The sequence below is a fragment of the Ranitomeya imitator genome, chromosome 8, assembly GCF_032444005.1.
Source record: "Ranitomeya imitator isolate aRanImi1 chromosome 8, aRanImi1.pri, whole genome shotgun sequence".
NCBI classification, from domain to species: Eukaryota; Metazoa; Chordata; class Amphibia; order Anura; family Dendrobatidae; genus Ranitomeya; species Ranitomeya imitator.
Window position 1 is genome coordinate 138,467,480 of NC_091289.1, and position 25,602 is coordinate 138,493,081.

At 43.6% G+C, this 25,602-nt stretch overlaps 1 protein-coding gene across 2 annotated transcripts; it reads right to left on the reverse strand.

The window, feature by feature from the left end:
• Nucleotides 1-12,816: 12,816 nt before the first annotated feature.
• LOC138647991 (putative defense protein) lies at nucleotides 12,817-24,061 on the reverse strand. 2 transcript variants are annotated; one of them, XM_069737426.1, is made up of 6 exons: nucleotides 23,948-24,061; nucleotides 17,066-17,264; nucleotides 15,548-15,681; nucleotides 14,354-14,445; nucleotides 13,246-13,385; nucleotides 12,817-12,922 (listed from the first exon to the last, which is right to left on the reverse strand). In XM_069737426.1, exons 2-6 carry the CDS (start codon nucleotides 17,262-17,264, stop codon nucleotides 12,909-12,911), a joined length of 579 nt encoding a protein of 192 aa, XP_069593527.1. In that variant the 5' UTR covers nucleotides 23,948-24,061; the 3' UTR covers nucleotides 12,817-12,908. The 2 variants fall into 2 exon arrangements, with proteins under 2 accessions (XP_069593527.1, XP_069593526.1); XM_069737425.1 differs by having other exon boundaries at nucleotides 13,246-13,525.
• Between the last annotated feature and the right edge of the window lie 1,541 nt (nucleotides 24,062-25,602).

Consider the following 25,602-nt stretch of genomic DNA (forward strand, 5'->3'; position numbering starts at 1 on the left):
GCACACTCCCAGCTGCAATATGATAGTTTCCACATCCAAATCGGAGAAAGGGTTTAGGAATCATAGCTCTGTAATGCATAGCGTTCTCTTTTTCAAGGGACCAAAAGTAATTGGACAATGGACTCTAAGGGCTGCAATTAACTCTGAAGGCGTCTCCCTCGTTAACCTGTAATCAATGAAGTAGTTAAAAGGTCAGAGGTGGATTCCAGGTGTGTGGTTTTGCATTTGGAAGCTGTTGCTGTGAGCAGACAACATGCGGTCAAAGGAACTCTCAATTGAGGTGAAGCAGAACATCCTGAGGCTGAAAAAAAAGAAAAAATCCATCAGAGAGATAGCAGACATGCTTGGAGTAGCAAAATCAACAGTTGGGTACATTCTGAGAAAAAAGGAATTGACTGGTGAGCTTGGGAACTCAAAAAGGCCTGGGCGTCCACGGATGACAACAGTGGTGGATGATCGCCGCATACTTAATTTGGTGAAGAAGAACCCGTTCACAACATCAACTGAAGTCCAGAACACTCTCAGTGAAGTAGGTGTATCTGTCTCTAAGTCAACAGTAAAGAGAAGACTCCATGACAGTAAATACAAAGGGTTCACATCTAGATGCAAACCATTTATCAATACCAAAAATAGACAGGCCAGAGTTAAATTTGCAGAAAAACACCTCAAGAAGCCAGCTCAGTTCTGGAAAAGTATTCTATGGACAGATGAGACAAAGATCAACCTGTACCAGAATGATGGGAAGAAAAAAGTTTGGAGAAGAAAGGGAACGGCACATGATCCAAGGCACACCACATCCTCTGTAAAACATGGTGGAGGCAACGTGATGGCATGGGCATGCATGGCTTTCAATGGCACTGGGTCACTTGTGTTTATTGATGACATAAGAGCAGACAAGAGTAGCCGGATGAATTCTGAAGTGTACCGGGATATACTTTCAGCCCAGATTCAGCCAAATGCTGCAAAGTTGATTGGACGGCGCTTCATAGTACAGATGGACAATGACCCCAAGCATACATCCAAAGCTACCCAGGAGTTCATGAGTGCCAAAAAGTGGAACATTCTGCAATGGCCAAGTCAATCTCCAGATCTAAACCCAATTGAGCATGCATTTCACTTGCTCAAATCCAGACTTAAGACGGAAAGACCCACAAACAAGCAAGACCTGAAGGCTGCGGCTGTAAAGGCCTGGCAAAGCATTAAGAAGGAGGAAACCCAGCGTTTGGTGATGTCCATGAGTTCCAGACTTAAGGCAGTGATTGCCTCCAAAGGATTTGCAACAAAATATTGAAAATAAAAATATTTTGTTTGGGTTATGTTTATTTGTCCAATTACTTTTGACCTCCTAAAATGTGGAGTGTTTGTAAAGAAATGTGTACAATTCCTACATTTTCTATCAGATATTTTTGTTCAACCCTTCAAATTAAACGTTACAATCTAGAGTTGAGCGACCTTGACCTTTTTAGAGTCGAGCCGGGTTTCGCGAAACCCGACTATCTCAAAAGTCGGGTCGAGTGAAATCGGCCGATTATGACGTAAAGTCGGGATCGACCGAAACACGAAACCCAATGCAAGTCAATGGGGCAGCATAGTCGGCAGTGAGTGGGGGCCAGGAAAACACCTAGAGTGCCCATTTTAATGTCAAAACCATCCATTCTTCTTAATGAAGCTTGTCAAGCGTAATTTACCTTATAATAATTGGAAGGCATTTGAAATTGGGGGTCATTTGGCTAAAGTTGTGGTGGGTAGGGCTGGTTCAAGTAATTAGTGGGCCCAGGAAATCTGGACCACGTCACGGCAGTGGAGCAGGGAGAGGTAAGTATTTCAACTTTGCAAGTGCTGTGAACCTGAGCAAGCAGGGGGGGCCCACTCGTTGGCATTGGCACTGGCACAGGGCCCCTCAAAGTACAGCGGTGTGTTTGCACGGCGGGGGCGCCTCCCACCGGCAGCAACACTTTTGCGTACCATGAGAGGCCCTGTGCCAGTGACGTCGCCAACTAGTATTCCTCCCCCCACCTGATGAAGGAACCTGCACTTTCATCTGCACCTTCCTGTTTGTCCCCGTGTAAGGTGGTATGGTATGCGGGAAGGGGGACCTGACTTTCAGCAGGGTCACAATCTTGCAGTGTAGCGTGCACGGGAAATGTTGCGTTATGGGTCAATGTACCAGCAGACTCATCTATCACTGGCTGGGCAATGGGCAGGATGAGGAGGAAACACAGATATAGGCCCAAAGAATAAAGTGGGCTAAATGCAGTTCAAAATTGGTAACACAGGACTAATCAGGGGGCATTGCAGTGGAGGACAACTGGAATGAGAGGCTGACACAGAGAGTAGGCCCAAATCAGTAAGTAGTCGAAATGCAGTTCAAAATTGGCAACAGTAGTAAACAGGCGGCACAGCTTTGTTCAGTGGAGGAGAACAGCAAGGAGTGGCAGACACCGATAGTAGGCCCCAACCCAACTAGTAGGCCAAATGCAGTCTAACATTAACAACTACTTAACGAGCGCCTGAAAACGGAATTTCAGGACAGGAAACCAGGAGAACAGCAAGGAGCGGCAGACACCGATAGTAGGCCCCAAACCAACTAGTACGCCAAATGCAGTTGTTCCGTTTAACCACAATTTAATGAGAGCCTGAAGATAGAAGTTCAGGAAAGGCAACCTGGAGAACACCTTGGAGTGGAACACACCATCTCTCTACACCCCATACCCAATTTGTAGGTCTAATGCAGCGTAGTTTCCAACAACTACTAAACGAGAGCATGATGATCGAAGCATTGGCGAGGAAACCTGGGGAACACCTTGGAGTGGAACACACCATCTCTCTACAGTGGAACACACCATCTCTCTACACCCCATACCCAATTTGTAGGCCTAATGCAGCGTAGTTTCCAACAACTACTAAACGAGAGCCGGAAGATCGAAGCAATGGAGAGGAAACCTGGGGAACACCTTGGAGTGTAACACACCATCTCTCTACACCCCATACCCAATTTGTAGGCCTAATGCAGCGTAGTTTCCAACAACTACTAAACGAGAGCCGGAAGATCGAAGCAATGGAGAGGAAACCTGGGGAACACCTTGGAGTGTAACACACCATCTCTCTACACCCCATACCCAATTTGTAGGCCTAATGCAGCGTAGTTTCCAACAACTACTAAACGAGAGCCGGAAGATCGAAGCAATGGAGAGGAAACCTGGGGAACACCTTAAAGTGTAACACACCATCTCTCTACACCCCATACCCAATTTGTAGGCCTAATGCAGCGTAGTTTCCAACAACTACTAAACGAGAGCCGGAAGATCGAAGCAATGGAGAGGAAACCTGGGGAACACCTTGGAGTGTAACACACCATCTCTCTACACCCCATACCCAATTTGTAGGCCTAATGCAGCGTAGTTTCCAACAACTACTAAACGAGAGCATGATGATCGAAGCATTGGCGAGGAAACCTGGGGAACACCTTGGAGTGGAACACACCATCTCTCTACAGTGGAACACACCATCTCTCTACACCCCGTACCCAATTTGTAGGCCTAATGCAGCGTAGTTTCCAACAACTACTAAACGAGAGCCGGAAGATCGAAGCTCAGGAAAGGCAACCTGGAGAACACCTTGGAGTGGAACACACCATCTCTCTACACCCCATACCCAATTTGTAGGCCCAATGCAGCGTAGTTTCCAACAACTACTAAACGAGAGCCGGAAGATCGAAGCAATGGAGAGGAAACCTGGGGAACACCTTGGAGTGTAACACACCATCTCTCTACACCCCATACCCAATTTGTAGGCCTAATGCAGCGTAGTTTCCAACAACTACTAAACGAGAGCCGGAAGATCGAAGCTCAGGAAAGGCAACCTGGGGAACACCTTGGAGTGTAACAAACCCTCTCTCTACACCACGGAAGGGCTGATTCTTAGGAAGGAAGGCTGTCGGAAAGAAGCAGGGCGCGTCCGAGGGTGATTATATTCTTATTAGGTATATACTCACCCTCGGACGCGCCCTGCTTCTTTATTTGTAATGAATGTTTATTTGCAATGTGGTTTTGACTTACTCTATTTTTTTGGTAAATAATGATTTTATTATTTTCATTGTTTTGCATCTTCTTGGCAATAATATAAAGAAGACGCGACAGGACAACACTCGGTGGATGCCATATCTGTGTTTAAAATTGAAAAAACCTTTCAGTTAACTACTTGCAGGAGAAAGTTATTGTAGCTGGTGGCCATTTTTAGTACTGTACCAGATTTTTGTTGTATGTGTTTGTTTTTAATGTTAAAATGTCTGCATTTGATATCTCTCCAGTATTTTCTTTTTTATAAGCAAAATACTTATTTTTATATTTTCTGATGTTGGTTCCAGGGGTACACGGGCAGCAGTGGTGTGGTCAGTGGAGGCCTAGTGGAAGGAGTCACCGCAGACAGGCATCGAAGGCCTAAAATAATAACACATGGCTGTAGGCAATTTTAAATTGGTTCCAGGGGTACACGGGCAGCAGTGGTGTGGTCAGTGGAGGCCTAGTGGAAGGAGTGACCGCAGACAGGCATCGAAGGCCTAAAATAATAACACATGGCTGTAGGCAATTTTAAATTGGTTCCAGGGGTACACGGCAGCAGTGGTGTGGTCAGTGGAGGCCTAGTGGAAGGAGTGACCGCAGACAGGCATCGAAGGCCTAAAATAATAACACATGGCTGTAGGCAATTTTAAATTGGTTCCAGGGGTACACGGGCAGCAGTGGTGTGGTCAGTGGAGGCCTAGTGGAAGGAGTGACCGCAGACAGGCATCGAAGGCCTAAAATATTAACACATGGCTGTAGGCAATTTTAAATTGGTTCCAGGGGTACACGGGCAGCAGTGGTGTGGTCAGTGGAGGCCTAGTGGAAGGAGTCACCGCAGACAGGCATCGAAGGCCTAAAATAATAACACATGGCTGTAGGCAATTTTAAATTGGTTCCAGGGGTACACGGGCAGCAGTGGTGTGGTCAGTGGAGGCCTAGTGGAAGGAGTGACCGCAGACAGGCATCGAAGGCCTAAAATAATAACACATGGCTGTAGGCAATTTTAAATTGGTTCCAGGGGTACACGGGCAGCAGTGGTGTGGTCAGTGGAGGCCTAGTGGAAGGAGTGACCGCAGACAGGCATCGAAGGCCTAAAATAATAACACATGGCTGTAGGCAATTTTAAATTGGTTACAGGGGTACACGGGCAGCAGTGGTGTGGTCAGTGGAGGCCTAGTGGAAGGAGTGACCACAGACAGGCATCGAAGGCCTAACATAACAAAAATGTCAATACAATGGTATTGTCAGTGGCAGGCATTGAAGGATGTCAGCGCATAGACTAAACATTGGTGGAGCTGTGAGATAATTTTGCAAGTGGTAGAGCACTGTTTGAGCTGGGGCGGGGGGAAACTGTCTTGTGGCCGGCGGTACAGGCCCAGGGCCCCTCATATTACAACGGTGTGTCTGACGTTGGGTGCGCACCACCACCGCCAGAGACACTTTATTGTACTAGGAGGGACCCAGTGGCAGTGCCGTCGACCAAAAGCGGGCTCACCCACCTCTTCAGACAAACTGCACTCTCACGGGTGCTGTCGCCAAGTGTCGATACCACGGCCCCGTGTGGGGAGTTTGGCCATTTAGTGAGGTGTAAACATGTCGTATGCTGGACAATCAGGTGCAGAAAATTACGAGATTGGAAAAGGCATTCAGAATAGTCCACAGGCAAGATCTTTTCATAGGAAAGCTAGGTGTCAGCCGGGCAAGGTGGGGCAAAAGATTTCGAAATCCAGTTGTGGTTCATTTTAATGAAGGTTAGATCATCTACATTTTGGCTAGCCAGACGAGTCCTTTTTTCTGTTAGTATTGAACCTGCAGCACTGAATACTCTTTCTGATAGGACACTAGCTGCCGGGCAAGCAAGCTCCTGCAATGCATATTCTGCCAATTCTGGCCAGGTGTCTAATTTTGATGCCCAGTAATCAAATGGGAATGACGGTTGAGGGAGAACATCGATAAGGGATGAAAAATAGTTTGTAACCATACTGGACAAATGTTGTCTCCTGTCACTTTGAATTGATGCTGCAGTACCTGTCCTGTCTGCGGTCATAGCAAAATCACTCCACAACCTGGTCAGAAAACCCCTCTGGCCAACGCCACTTCTGATTTCTGCCCCTCTAACTCCTCTGGTCTGCTGGCCCCTGCAGCTCGTGTGAGAACGATCACGGGCGCTGTGTGCAGGGAATGCCAGAAGCAAACGGTCAACAAGAGTTGATTGTTTGGTTGCTAATATTAGTTCCAAGTTCTCATGTGGCATAATATTTTGCAATTTGCCTTTATAGCGAGGATCAAGGAGGCAGGCCAACCAGTAATCGTCATCATTCATCATTTTAGTTATGCGTGTGTCCCTTTTGAGGATACGTAAGGCATAATCCGCCATGTGGGCCAAAGTTCCAGTTCTCAAATCTGCGGTTGTGCTTGGTTGAGGGGCAGTTTCAGGCAAATCCACGTCACTTGTGTCCCTCAAAAAACCAGAACCCGGCCTTGCCGCGCCACCAATTTCCAGTGGCCCCGGAAAAGCTTCCTCATTAAAAATATAATCATCCCCATCATCCTCCTCGTCCTCCTCCTCCTCTTCGCCCGCTACCTCGTCCTGTACACTGCCCTGGCCAGACAATGGCTGACTGTCATCAAGGCTTTCCTCTTCCTCAGCTGCAGACGCCTGATCCTTTATGTGCGTCAAACTTTGCATCAGCAGACGCATTAGGGGGATGCTCATGCTTATTATGGCGTTGTCTGCACTAACCAGCCGTGTGCATTCCTCAAAACACTGAAGGACTTGGCACATGTCTTGAATCTTCGACCACTGCACACCTGACAACTCCATGTCTGCCATCCTACTGCCTGCCCGTGTATGTGTATCCTCCCACAAAAACATAACAGCCCGCCTCTGTTCACACAGTCTCTGAAGCATGTGCAGTGTTGAGTTCCACCTTGTTGCAACGTCTATGATTAGGCGATGCTGGGGAAGGTTCAAAGAACGCTGATAGGTCTGCATACGGCTGGAGTGTACGGGCGAACGGCGGATATGTGAGCAAAGTCCACGCACTTTGAGGAGCAGGTCGGATAACCCCGGATAACTTTTCAGGAAGCACTGCACCACCAGGTTTAAGGTGTGAGCCAGGCAAGGAATGTGTTTCAGTTGGGAAAGAGAGATGGCAGCCATGAAATTCCTTCCGTTATCACTCACTACCTTGCCTGCCTCAAGATCTACAGTGCCCAGCCACGACTGCGTTTCTTTCTGCAAGAACTCGGACAGAACTTCCGCGGTGTGTCTGTTGTCGCCCAAACACTTCATAGCCAATACAGCCTGCTGACGTTTGCCAGTAGCTGCCCCATAACGGGAGACCTGGTGTGCAACAGTGGCAGCTGCGGATGGAGTGGTTGTGCGACTGCGGTCTGTGGACGAGCTCTCGCTTCTGCAGGAGGACGAAGAGGAGGAGGAGGGGGTGCGAACGGCTACAGCCAATTGTTTCCTAGACCGTGGGCTAGGCAGAACTGTCCCAAACTTGCTGTCCCCTGTGGACCCTGCATCCACCACATTTACCCAGTGTGCCGTGATGGACACGTAACGTCCCTGGCCATGCCTACTGGTCCATGCATCTGTTGTCAGGTGCACCTTTGTGCTCACAGATTGCCTGAGTGCATGGACGATGCGCTCTTTAACATGCTGGTGGAGGGCTGGGATGGCTTTTCTGGAAAAAAAGTGTCGACTGGGTAGCTCGTAGCGTGGTACAGCGTAGTCCATCAGGGCTTTGAAAGCTTCGCTTTCAACTAACCGGTAGGGCATCATCTCTAACGAGATTAGTCTAGCTATGTGTGCGTTCAAACCCTGTGTACGCAGATGCGAGGCTAAGTACTTCCTTTTTCTAACCATAGTCTCATGTAGGGTGAGCTGGACTGGAGAGCTGGAGATCGTGGAACTAGCGGGGGTGCCGGTGGACATGGCAGACTGAGAGACGGTGGGAGATGGTATTGTTGCCACCGGTGCCGTAGATGCAGTGTTTCCTACTACGAAACTGGTGATTCCCTGACCCTGACTGCTTTGGCCTGGCAAAGAAACCTGCACAGATACTGCAGGTGGTGCGGAAAATGGTGGCCCTACACTGCCGGAAGGGATGTTGCGTTGCTGACTAGCTTCATTGGCCGAGGGTGCTACAACCTTAAGGGACGTTTGGTAGTTAGTCCAGGCTTGCAAATGCATGGTGGTTAAATGTCTATGCATGCAACTTGTATTGAGACTTTTCAGATTCTGTCCTCTGCTTAAGGTAGTTGAACATTTTTGACAGATGACTTTGCGCTGATCAATTGGATGTTGTTTAAAAAAATGCCAGACTGCACTCTTTCTAGCATCGGATACCTTTTCAGGCATTGCAGACTGAGCTTTAACCGGATGGCCACGCTGTCCTCCAACAGGTTTTGGCTTTGCCACGCGTTTTGGGCAAGATACGGGCCCGGCAGATGGAACCTGTTGCGATGTTGATGCCTGCTGCGGCCCCTCCTCCTCCGCTTCAGAACTGCTGCCGCCTGCACCCTGTTCCCCCAATGGCTGCCAATCGGGGTCAAGAACTGGGTCATCTATTACCTCTTCTTGTAGCTCGTGTGCAACTTCGTCTGTGTCACCGTGTCGGTCGGTGGTATAGCGTTCGTGATGGGGCAACATAGTCTCATCAGGGTCTGATTCTTGATCAGCACCCTGCGAGGGCAATGTTGTGGTCTGAGTCAAAGGACCAGCATAGTAGTCTGGCTGTGGCTGTGCATCAGTGCACTCCATGTCAGATTCAACTTGTAATGGGCATGGACTGTTAACTGCTTCACTTTCTAAGCCAGGGACGGTATGTGTAAAGAGCTCCATGGAGTAACCCGTTGTGTCGCCTGCTGCATTCTTCTCTGTTGTTGTTTTTGCTGAAGAGGACAAGGAAGCGACTTGTCCCTGACCGTGAACATCCACTAACGACGTGCTGCTTTGACATTTACCAGTTTCACGAGAGGAGGCAAAAGAGCTAGAGGCTGAGTCAGCAAGATAAGCCAAAACTTGCTCTTGCTGCTCCGGCTTTAAAAGCGGTTTTCCTACTCCCAGAAAAGGGAGCGTTCGAGGCCTTGTGTAGCCAGACGACGAACCTGGCTCCACAGCTCCAGACTTAGGTGCAATATTTTTTTTCCCACGACCAGCTGATGCTCCACCACTACCACTACCCTCATTACCAGCTGACAATGAACGCCCTCGGCCACGACCTCTTCCACCATACTTCCTCATTGTTTTAAAAACGTAAACAAACTAACGGTATTTGTTGCTGTCACACAAATTACACGGTGAGCTATAACTTCAGTATGATTTAGCTACCCCTTTACAGGTGAGTGAGACCACAACGAAAATCAGGCACAATGTTACACACTCTGTTGTTGGTGGCAACAAATGAGAGAGATGCCACACACGCAGGAATGTCACTGAAGCACAAATGTAAATATTAATCTCCCACTGATTTGATTTTTTTTTTTTTTTAAGGGAGACTTTAGGAAAAAAAAATAATAGAATAAAATGATTTTTTCAGGAAGAATTTAGAAACCAAATAAAATAAAATGATTTTTTCAGGGAGAATTTAGAAAACAAATAAAACAAAAAAAGGCTTTCTATGGCCCACTGAGTGAGAGATGACGCACACAGGAGTCAGGAGTGGCACACAAGCCCAGAGGCCAATATTTATCTCCCACTGATTGATGTAGTGATTTTTTCAGGTAGATTTTGGAACCCAAATCAAGCTAAAAAAAATAATAGGCTTTCTATGGCCCACAATTGGAGAGAGAGAGAGAGATGGCACACCCAGGAGTCAAGACTGGCACACAAGCAGAAAGGGCAATATTAATCTCCCACTGATTTGTTTTTTTGTTTGTTTTTTCAGGGAGACTTTAGGAAAAAAAAAATAGAATAAAATGATTTTTTCAGGAAGAATTTAGAAACCAAATAAAATAAAATGATTTTTTCAGGGAGAATTTAGAAAACAAATAAAACAAAAAAAGGCTTTCCATGGCCCACTGAGTGAGAGATGACGCACACAGGAGTCAGGAGTGGCACACAAGCCCAGAGGCCAATATTTATCTCCCACTGATTGATGTAGTGATTTTTTCAGGTAGATTTTGGAACCCAAATCAAGCTAAAAAAATAATAGGCTTTCTATGGCCCACAATTGGAGAGAGAGAGAGAGATGGCACACCCAGGAGTCAAGACTGGCACACAAGCAGAAAGGACAATATTAATCTCCCACTGATTTTTTTTTTTTTTTTTTTTTTTTCAGGGAGACTTTAGGAAAAAAAAAAAATAGAATAAAATGATTTTTTCAGGAAGAATTTAGAAACCAAAGAAAATAAAATGATTTTTTCAGGGAGAATTTAGAAAAGAAATAAAACAAAAAAAGGCTTTCTATGGCCCTCTGAGTGAGAGATGACGCACACAGGAGTCAGGAGTGGCACACAAGCCCAGAGGCCAATATTTATCTCCCACTGATTGATGTAGTGATTTTTTCAGGTAGATTTTGGAACCCAAATCAAGCTAAAAAAATAATAGGCTTTCTATGGCCCACAATTGGAGAGAGAGAGAGAGAGATGGCACACCCAGTAGTCAAGACTGGCACACAAGCAGAAAGGGCAATATTAATCTCCCACTGATTTGTTTTTTTTTGTTTTTTTTTTCAGGGAGACTTTAGGAAAAAAAAAAATAGAATAAAATGATTTTTTCAGGAAGAATTTAGAAACCAAAGAAAATAAAATGATTTTTTCACGGAGAATTTAGAAAACAAATAAAACAAAAAAAGGCTTTCTATGGCCCACTGAGTGAGAGATGACGCACACAGGAGTCAGGAGTGGCACACAAGCCCAGAGGCCAATATTTATCTCCCACTTTTTTTTTTTTGTTCCAGGGAAAATTTATAAACCCAATAAAAAAAATAATAAATAGGCTTTCTATGGCCCACTATCTGAGAGACAGAGAGAGATGGCACGCTTAGGACTGGCACACAAGCCCAAAGGCCAATATTAATCTCCCTTTTTTTTTAAGGGAGAATTTATAAAACCAAAAAAAAAAAAAAAAATAGGCTTTCTATGGCCCACTATTTGTGAGAGAGATGGCACGCTCAGGACTGGCACACAAGCCCAGAGGCCAATATTAATCTCCCACTGATTGATTTATTGATTTTTTCAGGTAGAATTTAGAACCCAAATAAAGCAAAAAAAAAAAAAAAATGGGCTTTCTATGGCCCACTGAGTGAGTGATGATGCACACAGGAGTCAGGAGTGGCACACAAGCCCTGAGGCCAATATTTTTCTCCCACTGATTGATGTAGTGATTTTTTCAGGTAGATTTTAGAACCAAAATCAAGCAAAAAAAATAAATAGGCTTTCTATGGCCCACTGAGTGAGTGATGATGCACACAGGAGTCAAGAGTGGCACACAAGCCCTGAGGCCAATATTTTTCTCCCACTGATTGATGTAGTGATTTTTTCAGGTAGATTTTATAACCCAAATCAAGCAAAAAAATAAATAGGCTTTCTATGGCCCACTGAGTGAGAGATGACACAGACAGGGATGGCACTCTAGCAGAAATGTCAATCTTAATCTCCCACAAAAAAACAAAACAAAACAGGGAGTGTCCTTCAATTACTATCTCCCTGCAGTAATCTCAGCCAGGTATGGCAGGCAGCAATAAGGAGTGGACTGATGCACAAATTAAATAAAAAGTGTGTACAAACCAAAAAGATAGCTGTGCAGAAAGGAAGGAACAAGAGGATTTGTGCTTTGAAAAAAGCAGTTGGTTTGCACAGCGGCGTACACACAGCAATGCAGCTATCAGGGAGCCTTCTAGGGCAGCCCAATGAGCTACAGCGCTGAGGGAAAAAAAAAAAATGTAGCTTCCACTGTCCCTGCACACCGAAGGTGGTGTTGGGCAGTGGAAATCGCTACAGCACAAGCGGTTTGGTGGTTAATGGACCCTGCCTAACGCTATCCCTGCTTCTGACGAAGCGGCAGCAACCTCTCCCTAAGCTCAGATCAGCAGCAGTAACATGGCGGTCGGCGGGAACGCCCCTTTATAGCCCCTGTAACGCCGCAGACAGCAAGCCAATCACTGCAATGCCCTTCTCTAAGATGGTGGGGACCAGGACCTATGTCATCACGCTGCCCACACTCTGCGTTTACCTTCATTGGCTGAGAAATGGCGCTTTTCGCGTCATTGAAACGCGACTTTGGCGCGAAAGTCGCGTACCGCATGGCCGACCCCGCACAGGGGTCGGATCGGGTTTCATGAAACCCGACTTTGCCAAAAGTCGGCGACTTTTGAAAATGAACGACCCGTTTCGCTCAACCCTATTACAATCTGCACTTGAATTCTGTTGTAGAGGTTTCATTTCAAATCCAATGTGGTGGCATGCAGAGCCCAACTCGCGAAAATTGTGTCACTGTCCAAATATTTCTGGCCTAACTGTACACGTTGTAGTAGTATTCTTATATCTTCTCCTTACTTAATATATTGATCCAATATTTATAATATATACTATATTTATATTTCATATATAATTCATATTTATATAACAATATTACATCACTACAGATATCACAGTACAGGTAGACATACACTGTTTTTTAGACTCCGCTTATTTATGATATTTATATTACAGAACAGTTTTCTTTCGCTCAGACACCCGTATAATGTCTTCATTTCCAAACTTATCCTCCAACTCTTCTCATTGTCAGAAAGCAGATAATTCATTGATTGCTAACATGAAGCTTTATTCAGTCTTAGAATATATCATTAGCCTAAATAAGAAGCAATCAGGAGACCACAAGATATCAGCAGTACTTCAAGGGTCCAAGTCTGCAAACAAAATAGAGCAAATATCACAATGAGGAATCTGGAAATAAACAGACAGATTACCATCTCCGGGTATCAGCAGGCATTTATTGCAACATACTAATCTAAAGGTGTCATAATGAATCATATAGAACAGCTATGGTGACCTATCACCCATCTGTACTCCCAGTGATTACTCTACCGAAAGCACAGTGTGTTGCAGCACATTAGTGCATATAGTAATTTAATATGAATTTATTTTGTAGGAAATTGAAGGATATTAAGAATCATCTGCTAAATGGTTACAGTCAGGTAGTGCAATAGGGTGGAAAATAAAGTAGACTTACATATTGGACTCCAATGTTGTGTACAGTGGATTTGCCGACAAGTGTGGTAGGTGAGGTAGCTGTGGTAGATGAGGTAGTTGTAGTAGATGAGGTAGCTGTGGTAGAGGAGGTTGTGGATGTATTTGTAGTTGTGGTCGAATCTGTTGAAATATTCACTGTTGTATTGGTACTGGATGGATTTCCCACTGTGGTACTGGGAGTGGTGATGTTGGAAACATATGCAATTTTTGCACTCGCCACATTTGTCCAAAACACCTGCCCAGTTTGAACAACGGTTGCTCTATAACACATATAGAATTGATTCAGCGTTTTTTGGGTTAACACTTAACAGCCAACCACATGATCCCATATTAACATAGTAACATAGTATTGTACAATTCTTATCATTTGCTAGTAGAGATGAGCAAATTAATTTGATGAAAATAAATTGGGGCAAATTTGGGGGGGAATTTGCTAAATCCGGCATATTTGAACAGTTTGCATTAAAATTTGTGTGAAACATCAAAAATTGCCACTGCCGTTTTACACATTAGAGAAGATTCTATGAGCCAGAGAAGGCTCACATGATCTTGGATGCAAACTTGCAGGCTTACGCATAATTCCTGGCAGCTATCACATCACATGGGATAGCACAGCCAATCAGGAGGGACCATGATAGCCTGCATAAAGTCAGAGATAGGGAATGCAGCAGCCATTTTGGGATGAATCTGGATATTAAGATGAGATCAGAGCTCACAGTTTAGTAATAGAGATAGGGATGGAAAGCCATAAAACACAGACAAAACAGTACAGCTAGTGTGTGACACCATAGCAGTAAAAAAAAAAGTTACCATCTATATATCCACAGCTATGTGCAAGTTACTTCGACAGTACGAAGCTTGAGTTAAAGAGCTTTAAGGGGGTTGGACATAGTCCTAAGAGACCTCAAGCGTCATCACTTCTTTCTAGGGAAAATTATGTGCTTATGATTCATCATCATCACAAATTGATTGGCCACAAATTACATTTTTGGAAAAATTCTGCAAAGGTGGCAAATTCCAATTTGAAAAGATTTGCTCATCTCTAGTTTCAACATTCAGATTTTCTTTCATTGATTGGAATATCTTACTTGATTTGAATATCTGAAGTAACGGAGGCTGGAGCGACCCAGGTCACGTCTATGCTGGACTTTCCACTGCTTGATGTCTGACTTACAGCGCTCTGTAAAAACAACATGTGTGTGACATTACTGTGAGGGCAGTTGTAGACCACAGCAGTATTCTGTATATATTGCAGTGAAGCCCAGTGAAACCTCTTTCAGGTTATTGCAGTTTATGGTAAATTTAACAAAATCCTGAGAAGCCTATCCATGGACTGGGCTTCATAAAAATACCAAGATGGAGGCAACTTAGGCCTTTGGTAGGCCTTCAGCTGCCATGGCAACTTATCAGCAAGAATGGACACCCCACTGACTTTGCACCAATTAAATGCCAGAGTAAGAGCTGCTGTTAGAGGCAGGTGCTCTCTGTATAATACAGCCGGCACCCACCCAGTATGGTTCAGGCTCAGCTCCTAAATCCGCATCATACACCTACACCCGATATAGAGCATACCAGTACTCCTATTTCGGAAGGGGGTTAAAAATCATACACCTCTTAAAACAGTTGGAGCATTTTACACCAGCATTCTTTGATTAAGGTCGTCTTCAAAAAGACCTGCAACCAGAACAAAAATGGGCAGCACTTTACAAAGGAGGAGAACCGGGCAGCACGGTGGCTAGCACAGCAGCCTTGCAGCGCTGGGGTCCTGGGTTCTAATCCCACCCAGGACAACATCTGCAAAGAGTTTGTATGTTCTCTCCGTGTTTGCATGGGTTTCCTCCGGGCACTGCGGTTTCCTCCCACATTCCAAAGACATACTGATAGGGATTCTAGATTGTGAGCCCCATCGGGGACAGCGATGATAATGTGTGCAAACTGTAAAGCACTGCGGAATATGTTAGCGCTATATAAAAATAAAGATTATTATTAAGATTATTAGAACCTGTAATACTCACTTATAAGTGCAGCAAAATCATTTCTCCAATATACAGTAAGTAAACATTCCCTTTAAGTGCACTTTTTACAAGGAATGGGTAGAGCGCGAAGACACCGTCGTTAAAAATGCAGACATTGGAGTTCAATACTAACGTCTCTCATATTAGCATGTACGATGCACCTCTCTACGGAAATACTCTGTATTATTTTATAGGTTTTAATACAATGCGCCCAAGGGACAAGGAAAACGTATGAATAATTCCAAAGTAAACTTGTTATCCACTTACTGCAGCAGAAGTGCAAGTCAAGACTTGGGCGTCAGCATTGCTGGTCACAAAGGAGCCCAAAGGGGCCGTAGAACTCCCGGAACGTGCCTGGATCATGAAGCCTCTGAACTGGGAGGCACTGCCACTGAGAATCACTGCAAATCGTGAAAAAAAGATAACATTGACATGAGCGTTAGTGGATTCCAGAAAATTATACGAGATTCGATATGTGACACTGCCTAAGGTATCACCACCATTAATGATTAGTCAGATCTCTGTCATTAAATGTGACCCATAAACTGCCGGTAAAATATAAACTTGGTAATGACCATAAAAAGTAACACTAAATACAAAGGCCCGAGGCTCGGGAACTGTTTGACGTATTTAACAAAATAAATAGATGAAAAAAATGGCAAAATAAGGACAAAAACTGGACACATTTGACAGCATAACAGCTCCTCACTATACTGTATATTTGGAAGCTGAAAGAGGTTTTCTGCTTTTGGTGGAAGGCTATACGATGTGGAAAGGCTTAACTATGTGTTTAACCTTACGTGGGCCAGTGCCTAAGGTGGCAGAATTTAAAGGGACAGGACTTTACTGACCTAATTTATTTATTCAGCTGTTTATTTATTAACTTTTAAAAGTAAAAAAAAGAAAAATATATATTTTTCTCAACTCACGGAACAGGGTAAGCAGTGTTTGTTTGAACATCAACAATGATCTAGTGCTTTTTATCTGCCCATTAACAGTTAACCAGACCAAATTCAAAGTGGGACACTGGGATATTAGTGATAGAATAACAGTTTATTATGGGCTCAACTCCTTTGGAGCTCCACTATACATTTGGATGTGACAATTTGGATTGTTACTGGGCCCCATACCTTGGAGATTATGTCTGGCGTCTATATGGAATTATGAGTCTTAAGTCTCAGAGTTAAAGTGGGTGTCTAGGATCTGTAACACATTAAAACTTCCAAAAATGAAAGTTTACACAGTTGGTTCCCAGAAACAAAACGTAATTAGAGGCTTATAAAATAACAATGCCGCTGTGTGTATATGAGCATGCATATTGAGCATTTATTGTACATATATGTGAGTATAAATGCATTGTGAATGTACTGTATGTAAGTATGTATGCATTGTGTATGTATGTGAGCTTGTATACATTGTGTATGTACATGAGCATGTATGTATGTGAGCATGTATGCACCAGGGTATGTGAACTTTTGATCAGGGTCATTTGGATGTTTTGGGTTGTCATTATGATTTTAAAAGAGAAAACACAGTAGTTTGACAATAAATGGCTTCACCCAACCACTAACTATGAGTGGAGAAAAATGTTTGGTGTTATCATTCACATTCTCTGAAAAAAGGCCAAGAAAGCAAAAATTCTGTCGGGGTATGTAAACTTTTGAGCACAACTGTAGCTGTGCTATTCCCATCTATAGGTTATCTGGAGAAGACCATAAATCAGACATGAGTACCTATACGTATATTCCAATATATTTTCATTTTTTTCTTATCCAATGTACTTACCTTTTATTTTGTCCCCAGGACTATATGTGTATTTATCCAGGGATAAAGTATATGGTGGGCTTGAGGTCTGGGATGAAGCACCATGTGACGGAGTCATTGAGTCACAGGCAGCTGTAACTTGCCCATTTGGATAGGCATACGTATAGATAGGGAAACTTGCCATAAGTAGAACTATGATATTTTGTAGTAAGGGATCCATCTGTTGGGAAAGAAGCACTTTAACAAAATACAGAATACAGTAAAAATGCTTTATGTGGCATCAAAAGGATCTGACAGGTGCAGCAACAACAAAAACTCTGGAAGGTAATAGAAAAGAGTTTAGAAATAGAACTTGTAAAGGCTGCATTTACATGAGCTCGTGAATATCACAGACCAGTCACATCCGTGTGTCAGATGGACCAGTGCATGATGTTGTGTACCCGCTCATGTGTGCTAGCACATTCAATTACATTGGTCAGTATGCTGTTCATTGTACGCATGGAAAGCAGAATGATCAAAATTATGTTTGCCTGAAACTAGTCATTTATCTGAGAGCAGCATAATGTAGGGACTGAGACCCTGATTCTAGCGATCTGTCACTGACGGGGCTGTGTGTCGATTCAATATAATCAGTGTTTTATCAGCATGAGATTATTATTAGAGGACTAGATGTCTCATTCCATGTAGTTCTCATGCTCTGTATAACCCTGCCCCAACAGTGATTGGTAGCTTTCTGCCTATGCACAGTGTACACAGGAAGCTGCCAATCAGTGCTGTGGGCAGGGTTATACAGAGGTCAGCATTCAGAGGACTGCTAGATCTGCAGCCAAGGAAATGGTGATTTTATTAAAGTGCAGCAAGCAGCCCAGTAAGTGACACATCCCTCTAATCAGGTTCTCTGTCCCTTCTTTATGTTACTCATATATTATATAGCAAAAATCTGCTGATAGATTCCCTTTAATGCATAATCTGCTGTTGCAACTCTTTTTAAAATTCATAATCTCCTCTTTGGTTCTAGTCTGGTATATTGCATTTAAAATTTGGCTTCAAGTCATCCTCTTGTCATGTACTGTATTGCCTCAGTATCGCCTATATCATTTCCATTTTTGTAATTGAAATAGATTGTAGTAAATGGGATTACAGTATTTGATTTTTTTTCAACAGACACAACACAGGAAAAATGTATGAAATGCTAACAAAATGGTGCAACCACTACAGTTAGTGACCTTCTATTAAATTAACAGAGTAGTGACTCAGTGGACTTAGCATTTCTGGTTTCTGAGGTTTTTTTTAATACAATGGAAGATTTTTTTTGTGTGCACCAGTCTTTTATATGAATTAATAAAAAGGAATTTTTAAATATTGTTTTTTTTCTGTGAATTATTGTTTTAATGTTCCCAACGAATCTAAATTTACTGTGAATTGTTTCTTTTTAAGAATGTCAGGATACAAACTGAAAGAAGGCAGTAGAATGACCAATCATAGTGTTTGTACATATCATAGTCGGGTATGTCATCTGCCTTCCAACCTTAGAGAAAGGTCCTGAAATGTGCACAAATGAAAATCTGGACATGTTACAGACCAATATGATTTGGCATATTTGTACCAGAAAAACCCTTGTCTGCCATATGTGGCAGCCCAGGAGTCCGGTTGCCACAGTGGCATTGCCTCCCTCACATGGGGTGATGTCATGCCTGGAAGCAAGGAGGGATCCCCTTTCCAGGTATTTCAGCATACAACACCTTTCCAGACTCCAGACCAGAAGAGGGAGCACTAACACCTGGTTTAGGGGAGGTTCCCTATAAATTCTGGCCTGGAGGCGAGGTTAGGCAGTCAGAGCCAGTGTTAGTCTGCGGAGCAGACAGTGGAGGAAGAAGAGGCAAGTGAGGAGAACCTGGGGGATTGGAGCTGCAACTGAGCTCACCCCAGGACTGAGTGCCAAAGACCGGACCCTGGAGTCCGTGGTTGTGTGGGAACTGCAGGCCCAGTAACTAAATCCGGAGGGCAGCTGATTGCAGGTCTCCTGGCCCCAGCTGACACACAGAGGCACAGCAGCATACGAGGGCCTGGGATCACCACGAGGGAGTGACAGCTGGAACAGGCTTGAGCTGCCTGCCATGCGGTGAAATGTTCCATTTCATTGACAGACTGTAACAGGGAGTTGTGGGAAGTTTAAGGCACCAAGGACCTAGGGAGCAGCACAGAGGGAAGGCCTCCAAATCTACCTGGCTAGGTGGACCCTGAATTGCTTCCAGGCTGCCCGGATCTCCATTACCACCTGTTACCTGTGCTCCGGACTGCACCTTCAACCAGGAATTAAAGGTAAAGAAAACTGCAGCCCCTGTGTCCTCTAGTCATTGCCTGTACCCTCAGTCCTGCACCTCAATGTCCACAATCCCCTTACAAAACTGTACCGGTAGCCCTGGGGCCCCGCTCCACTTGTGGGGAGCAGAACCATCCCAGCTGCATCACCATCAGCCCCAGGGGTCTCCTTAAGCAGTGTCGGCCATCTATAGCAGAATACCACGGGTGGCGTCACTAACAATCCCCTTTCCTAAGTAAACTTTTTTCCCAAATATCAGTGCATTACTTTTATTGCATATCCAAGGCCACGGACCGGGTCACCGCTGCCGTGAGCACCCCTTTAAGAACTGTCTGACAAGGTTCCGAATACCCCACGGCCCTAGCGGGTGTCGCACATACACACACCATGTTGATAGGGCTCCATTTATCTGGGATATACTATGAGCGTGCTAGCTTTGCATCCATGGGTCTGATACCTGTCAAAATACCAATTTTTTTGGACGACAGCACAGTCAGCTACGCTATTCTTTCCAGAGACATGCCACAAAAACCTGGTATTGTGTGTTGTCTTTCTAATATGGGAGTCAATGGGCAACATTGGCATATGTCAGAGGCTTCCATGATGGTATACAGTACAGACCAAAAGTTTGGACACACCTTCTCATTTAAAGATTTTTCTGTATTTTCATGACTATGAAAATTGTACATTCACACTGAAAGCATCACTTGGCCTTCCCTTGATGAGCTTCAAGAGGTAGTCACCGGGAATGGTTTTCACTTCACAGGTGTGCCCTGTCAGGTTTAATAAGTGGGATTTCTTGCCTTATAAATGGTGTTGGGACGATCAGGTGTGTTGTGCAGAAGTCTGGTGGATACACAGCTGATAGTCCTACTGAATAGACTGTTAGAATATGTATTATCGCGAGAAAAAAGCAGCTACGTAAAGAAAAACGAGTGGCCATCATTACTTTAAGAAATGAGGGTCAGTCCGTCCGAAAAATTGGGAAAACTTTGAAAGTGTCCCTACAACACATCTCTACAACAACTGTTAAGAGGAGACTTTGTGCAGCAGGCCTTCATGGTAAAATAGCTGCTAGGAAACCACTGCTAAGGACAGGCAACAAGCAGAAGAGACTTGTTTGGGCAAAAGAACACAAGGAATGGACATTAGACCAGTGGAAATCTGTGCTTTGGCCTGATCAGTCCAAATTTGAGATCTTTGGTTCCAACCACCGTGTCTTTGTGCGATGCAGAAAAGGTGAACGGATGGACTTTACATGCCTGGTTCCCACCGTGAATCATGGAGGAGGAGGTGTGATGGTGTGGGGGTGCTTTGCTGGTGACACTGTTGGAGATTTATTCAAAATTGAAGGCTTACTGAACCAGCATGGCTACCACAGCATCTTGCAGCGGCATGCTATTCCATCCGGTTTGCGTTTAGTTGGACCATCATTTATTTTTCAACAGGATAATGACACCAAACACACCTCCAGGCTGTGTAAGGGCTATTTGACCAAGAAGGAGAGTGATGGGGTGCTACGCCAGATGACCTGGCCTCCACAGTCACCAGAACCCAATCGAGATGGTTTGGGGTGAGCTGGACCGCAGAGTGAAGGCAAAAGGGCCAACAAGTGCTAAGCATCTCTGGGAACTCCTTCAAGATTGTTGGAAAACCATTCCCGGTGACTACTTCTTGAAGCTCATCAAGAGAATGCCAAGAGTGTGCAAAGCAGTCATCAAAACAAAAGGTGGCTACTTTGAAGAACCTAGAATATAAGACATAATTTCAGTTGTTTCACTCTTTTTTGTTAAGTATATAATTCCACATGTGTTAATTCATAGTTTTGATGCCTTCAGAGTGAATGTACAATTTTCCTAGTCATGAAAATACAGAAAAATCTTTAAATGAGGTGTATCCAAACTTTTGGTCTGTACTGTATATCAAGAATTTGTCCAGAAGAAAAACTCAATCGAGATGTAAAAAGACCTGCTTCTGCAGTATGTGTACCGTATATTGTTTTAAAAAATATCAAGATTGAAAGTTCTCATTTGTCACTTATGTAGCTTTAAATGACCTAATGAAAGGATAATGGGAGATAACAAGATCAGAAAGGGAGAGAAGTAAATAGCCTTTAAAGCTTGATGTTTGTCATTGCTGCAAGCATCATAGCATTAAATTTGTCAGCATTTCTAGCTTAAAAGGGAGCCTGTCAGATGATTCATTAGAGCCAAACCCAAAAATTGAGTGAATCAGAGACAGATTCCCATATTACAAATCTCTCCCTGCCCCCTCTGCATGATTGACAGGTGACTCCTGAAACACACCCAGGGATAGACCTGTCAATCAAGCCGAGCCTGGATGAAACTGAAGCAGTTACAGCGAGTGCCATATTTAGTTGATGCATTGAGACAATTTACCGGTCTTGTGCTACATCTTTATTGGATATACTTTCTGTACAAATAATAATACCATACAAGGCTCACACAATAGTGCCATACAATGAATAGATAACTGTAGGCACAAATACACACAGCTTTAAGATATTTACCTGCTCCAAAATATCAATTTCCATTCCGAACTTGTATGCATGCAAACACACTCACTACAAGTATACAAGCACACCTACACACTCAAACTTAATACACATACAAGAAGATCAATGCACAATTGCATATCTAGATATCCATGGGCCTCAGGTCAAATTTTGTACCTTACCTAGTACCATTCCAAAACACATTATGTTCTTCTTTACCTCCTCCTGGACTAACATTTTCATAAATTGTAATATCAGACCCCTACATTATTTAAGATCACAGAATTAGATCCTAGACCCCAGTGTCAGGCCCATATAATAATTAATCTCCTAAAAGTTAACTCAGAATCAGGGGCATAAATAGAATTCACGTTACCTCATAGCAGAAGGTATAATCCCACCCCCTACCACCCCCCCCCCCAAAAAAAAATAAAAAAATTAATATTCAGCCAGGTCACAGGAGAGCATATTTCACAACTTTGCAACTTTTACAAAGTAATTTTCCTCCTACTGAAACCCTAGATTCCCCTTTCATTCCCCCCCAAAAAGTATGATACCAACGAAAGTATCCCACAAACATTACTCCCACAGTGAATGCCTCCACATTAGCCTCCACATGCACAGTATGATGACCCTACTGTACCCCACCTTAACTCCCCAGCAAAGCATGATGACTCCAACACAGTATGATCCCCAAACTGCAACCCCCACATAGCCCTCCATGCAGAATAATGTGCCTACACACAGTATAATGACTCCACACTCTATAATCACCCGCACTATCCCTCCAATCGCTCCCACACAGCTCTCAACACAATATGCTGGACCCCACACAAACCTCCACACTGTATAACTACTTGCATATAGTATAGTCACCCCATATAGTCCTCCATAATGTATAAAGGCTCCCAAATAACCCTCCAAATATTATAATGGCCCCCACATAGCCCTCCATATAGTATAATTTGTCTCACATAGCACTCAACACAGTATAATGCACTTCCCATAGTGCTCCACACAGTATAATGCATTTCCCATAGTCCTCTATACAGTATAATGCACCCCTCATAGTCGTCCATACAGCATAATGCACTTCTTATAGTCCTCCATACAGCAACATGTACTCCCTATAGTCCTCCATACAGTATAATGTACTCATCATATTCCTATATAATGTATACTGCACTCCCCATAGTCCTTCATACAATATACTGCACTCATCTTAGTTTTCCATACAGTATACTGTAATCCCGATAGTCCTCCATAACTTATAATGCACTCCATAGTCCTCAATACAGTATAATGCACTCCATAGTCCTCAATACAGTATAATGCACTCCATAGTCCTCAATACAGTATAATGCATTCCATAGTCCTTCAGACAGTATAATGCACTCTTCATAGTCCTCCATGCAGTATAATGCACTCCTTGTAGTCCTCCATACTCATCTCTCCTCTTCTATCCCCTATTGCTCCAGTCTCTGCAGAAAACGGCACATCTCAGTGTCATCATCGCACGCGCTGCGCTGAGACATCAGACGCTGAGGAAGAATGATGGAGGAGGAAGTGCCAGCCATTGGCGGTACGCCACTGCCCAGAATCAAAGTCCAAAGCAGAATTAATTTGAACTTTGACTAAGACCTCAAAAATGAATTCAAACTGCAGGCTCAGATCCCCAAATTAATTTAGACTCAAGGCCAAACCATGTATTAGCATAGACTCTAAACTCTAGACATTTTTAAAAAATCAAGACCAAACTCCCCTCTCATTAATGAAGAACTCAGACTTGACACCCAATAAACTCAGATTCATGAAAATGAGCAAAAACTAGGTAATCCCTCCCCCCCCCCAAAAAAAAAAAAAAATAAAGCATCCTGCTGCCCTCAAGTCAGTACAAATCTTTGGAACTGACAGAATCCTAGATTCAGACACTTCTGCAATGTAATTTAGCTTTACTGGATTTTTATACAAGTTTTAAAATGTACAAAGCTGTAGCAGATTAGAGATAAAGGTGCACTTCTCAGTTTTCTAGGTTAGTTCCTCTACAAAAATATAGGCATCTTACCTTTGGGTGTGAAGACAGGTTTGTTGGAGAAAGAAAATGGATCAGGATTTTTTTGTGCTTAGGAAAGAACTGAAAAGAAAAAAAATGCAAGGAGGAGCTCAGTCAGTGTCTTTCATCTTCTGTCATAGAGGCAAAGGTGTGCCTGACATCAATAGCTTCATAATATATTATATACATTACATACTATAATGTTATTACATACAATATACACTACTGCTCATTGCTTCATTATATACTGTATATTGCACACTATGCAGCTTCAAATACAGGATGTACAGTATATCATCCATACGTTATTTATATTTATTATTTATTTTTAGAACATTATTGATTCCATGGTGCTGTATATGAAAAGGGGTTAAATAAAAGATACAAATATAAATTACAATGAACAGACTAACAATGATAGACTGGTACAGAAAGGATAGGACTGTGTTCAGACTTGCATTCTACAGGATAATAGGGAAGGAGACAGTAGGTTTGGGGGTTGCGGCAGCTCCAGTGGTGGTGAGGCTATAAGCTTTCTTGAAGAGATGGTTTTTCAAGTTCCGTCTAGAAATTACAAATGTAGTGGATAATTAAACGTGTTTTGTTATGGTATTCCCGAGGATGGGGGATACTTGGGAGAAGTAATAGAGGCGATTGGGAGAGGAATGTTCGAGTGTGGAGGAGAGAAGGAGGTCTCGGGAGAACCAGACATTGCGTGTTGTAGGATATCGGGAGAGCATTTGGCCAAATTTACTCTTGTACTGTGGATCTAACAGAGTGGCAAACTATTAGTCAGCACTATTTCTAACCCTAGGAATAAAGGCATCATGTTGAAGATAGGGCAGCAAGAAGGCGCTCATGTGTTGGGTGTTTCCATTTGGTCCAAGTCCATGCTGTGTTGGTGGCAGGTTAACACTCAAGGTTGGTTCTTCTGTCCCTTCCCGCCAACCACGGACAACAGAGCGGATCATCATTCTCTTCATTTCCTGACTGTTGCGCTTCCATTAACTCTTAATCCTCGACCGCCTCAATTGATTCCTAAGCTCCTGCACCATCACTGACAGTATACCTGGTACAATGAGCACCCCTCGATCTCTGTAATCCACCCTCCAATGGCACCCACCTGTGCAGTGCATCGACAGTCTGGAACTTAGAGATACTGTTATACCTTCTGCATCCTCCTCTGCTTCCACCTCTTCCTCTAAAACCACCACCTCCTCCTCACGCAGAGTATTAAAAGTGTGCTGCAGCATGTAGAAGTTTGTTCCCCATCTTTCCTGAGAGGGTAAAAGGCATCTGTCCCTGTCATGGAGTATGGTAGAAGTCTTCCTTGGTAACTCAGATACCAGCTGTTCATTCTGTCTGTGTGAAGTCTGACATCCATCGAGAGTGAAGGAGAAGGCAGGAGGATGCCCAAAGTGACAGGCCCCAAGTCCCCTCCCCCCTAAGATCCGTGATTATATATGTCCCATAAAACACGTGTTCTCTCTATATGGTGTTAACTTTTACTCTGAGCTAAGTATACAAAAATAGCACATGTAATGTCAGCCAAACCTTCCACGAGGCTTAGTACAGAATTGAATATAATAATAATTCAATTAATAATTAATATTTAACACCCAGTACCCAGTCAGCAAGATGTAATGCCCCTGCCCATGTTTGCTCAT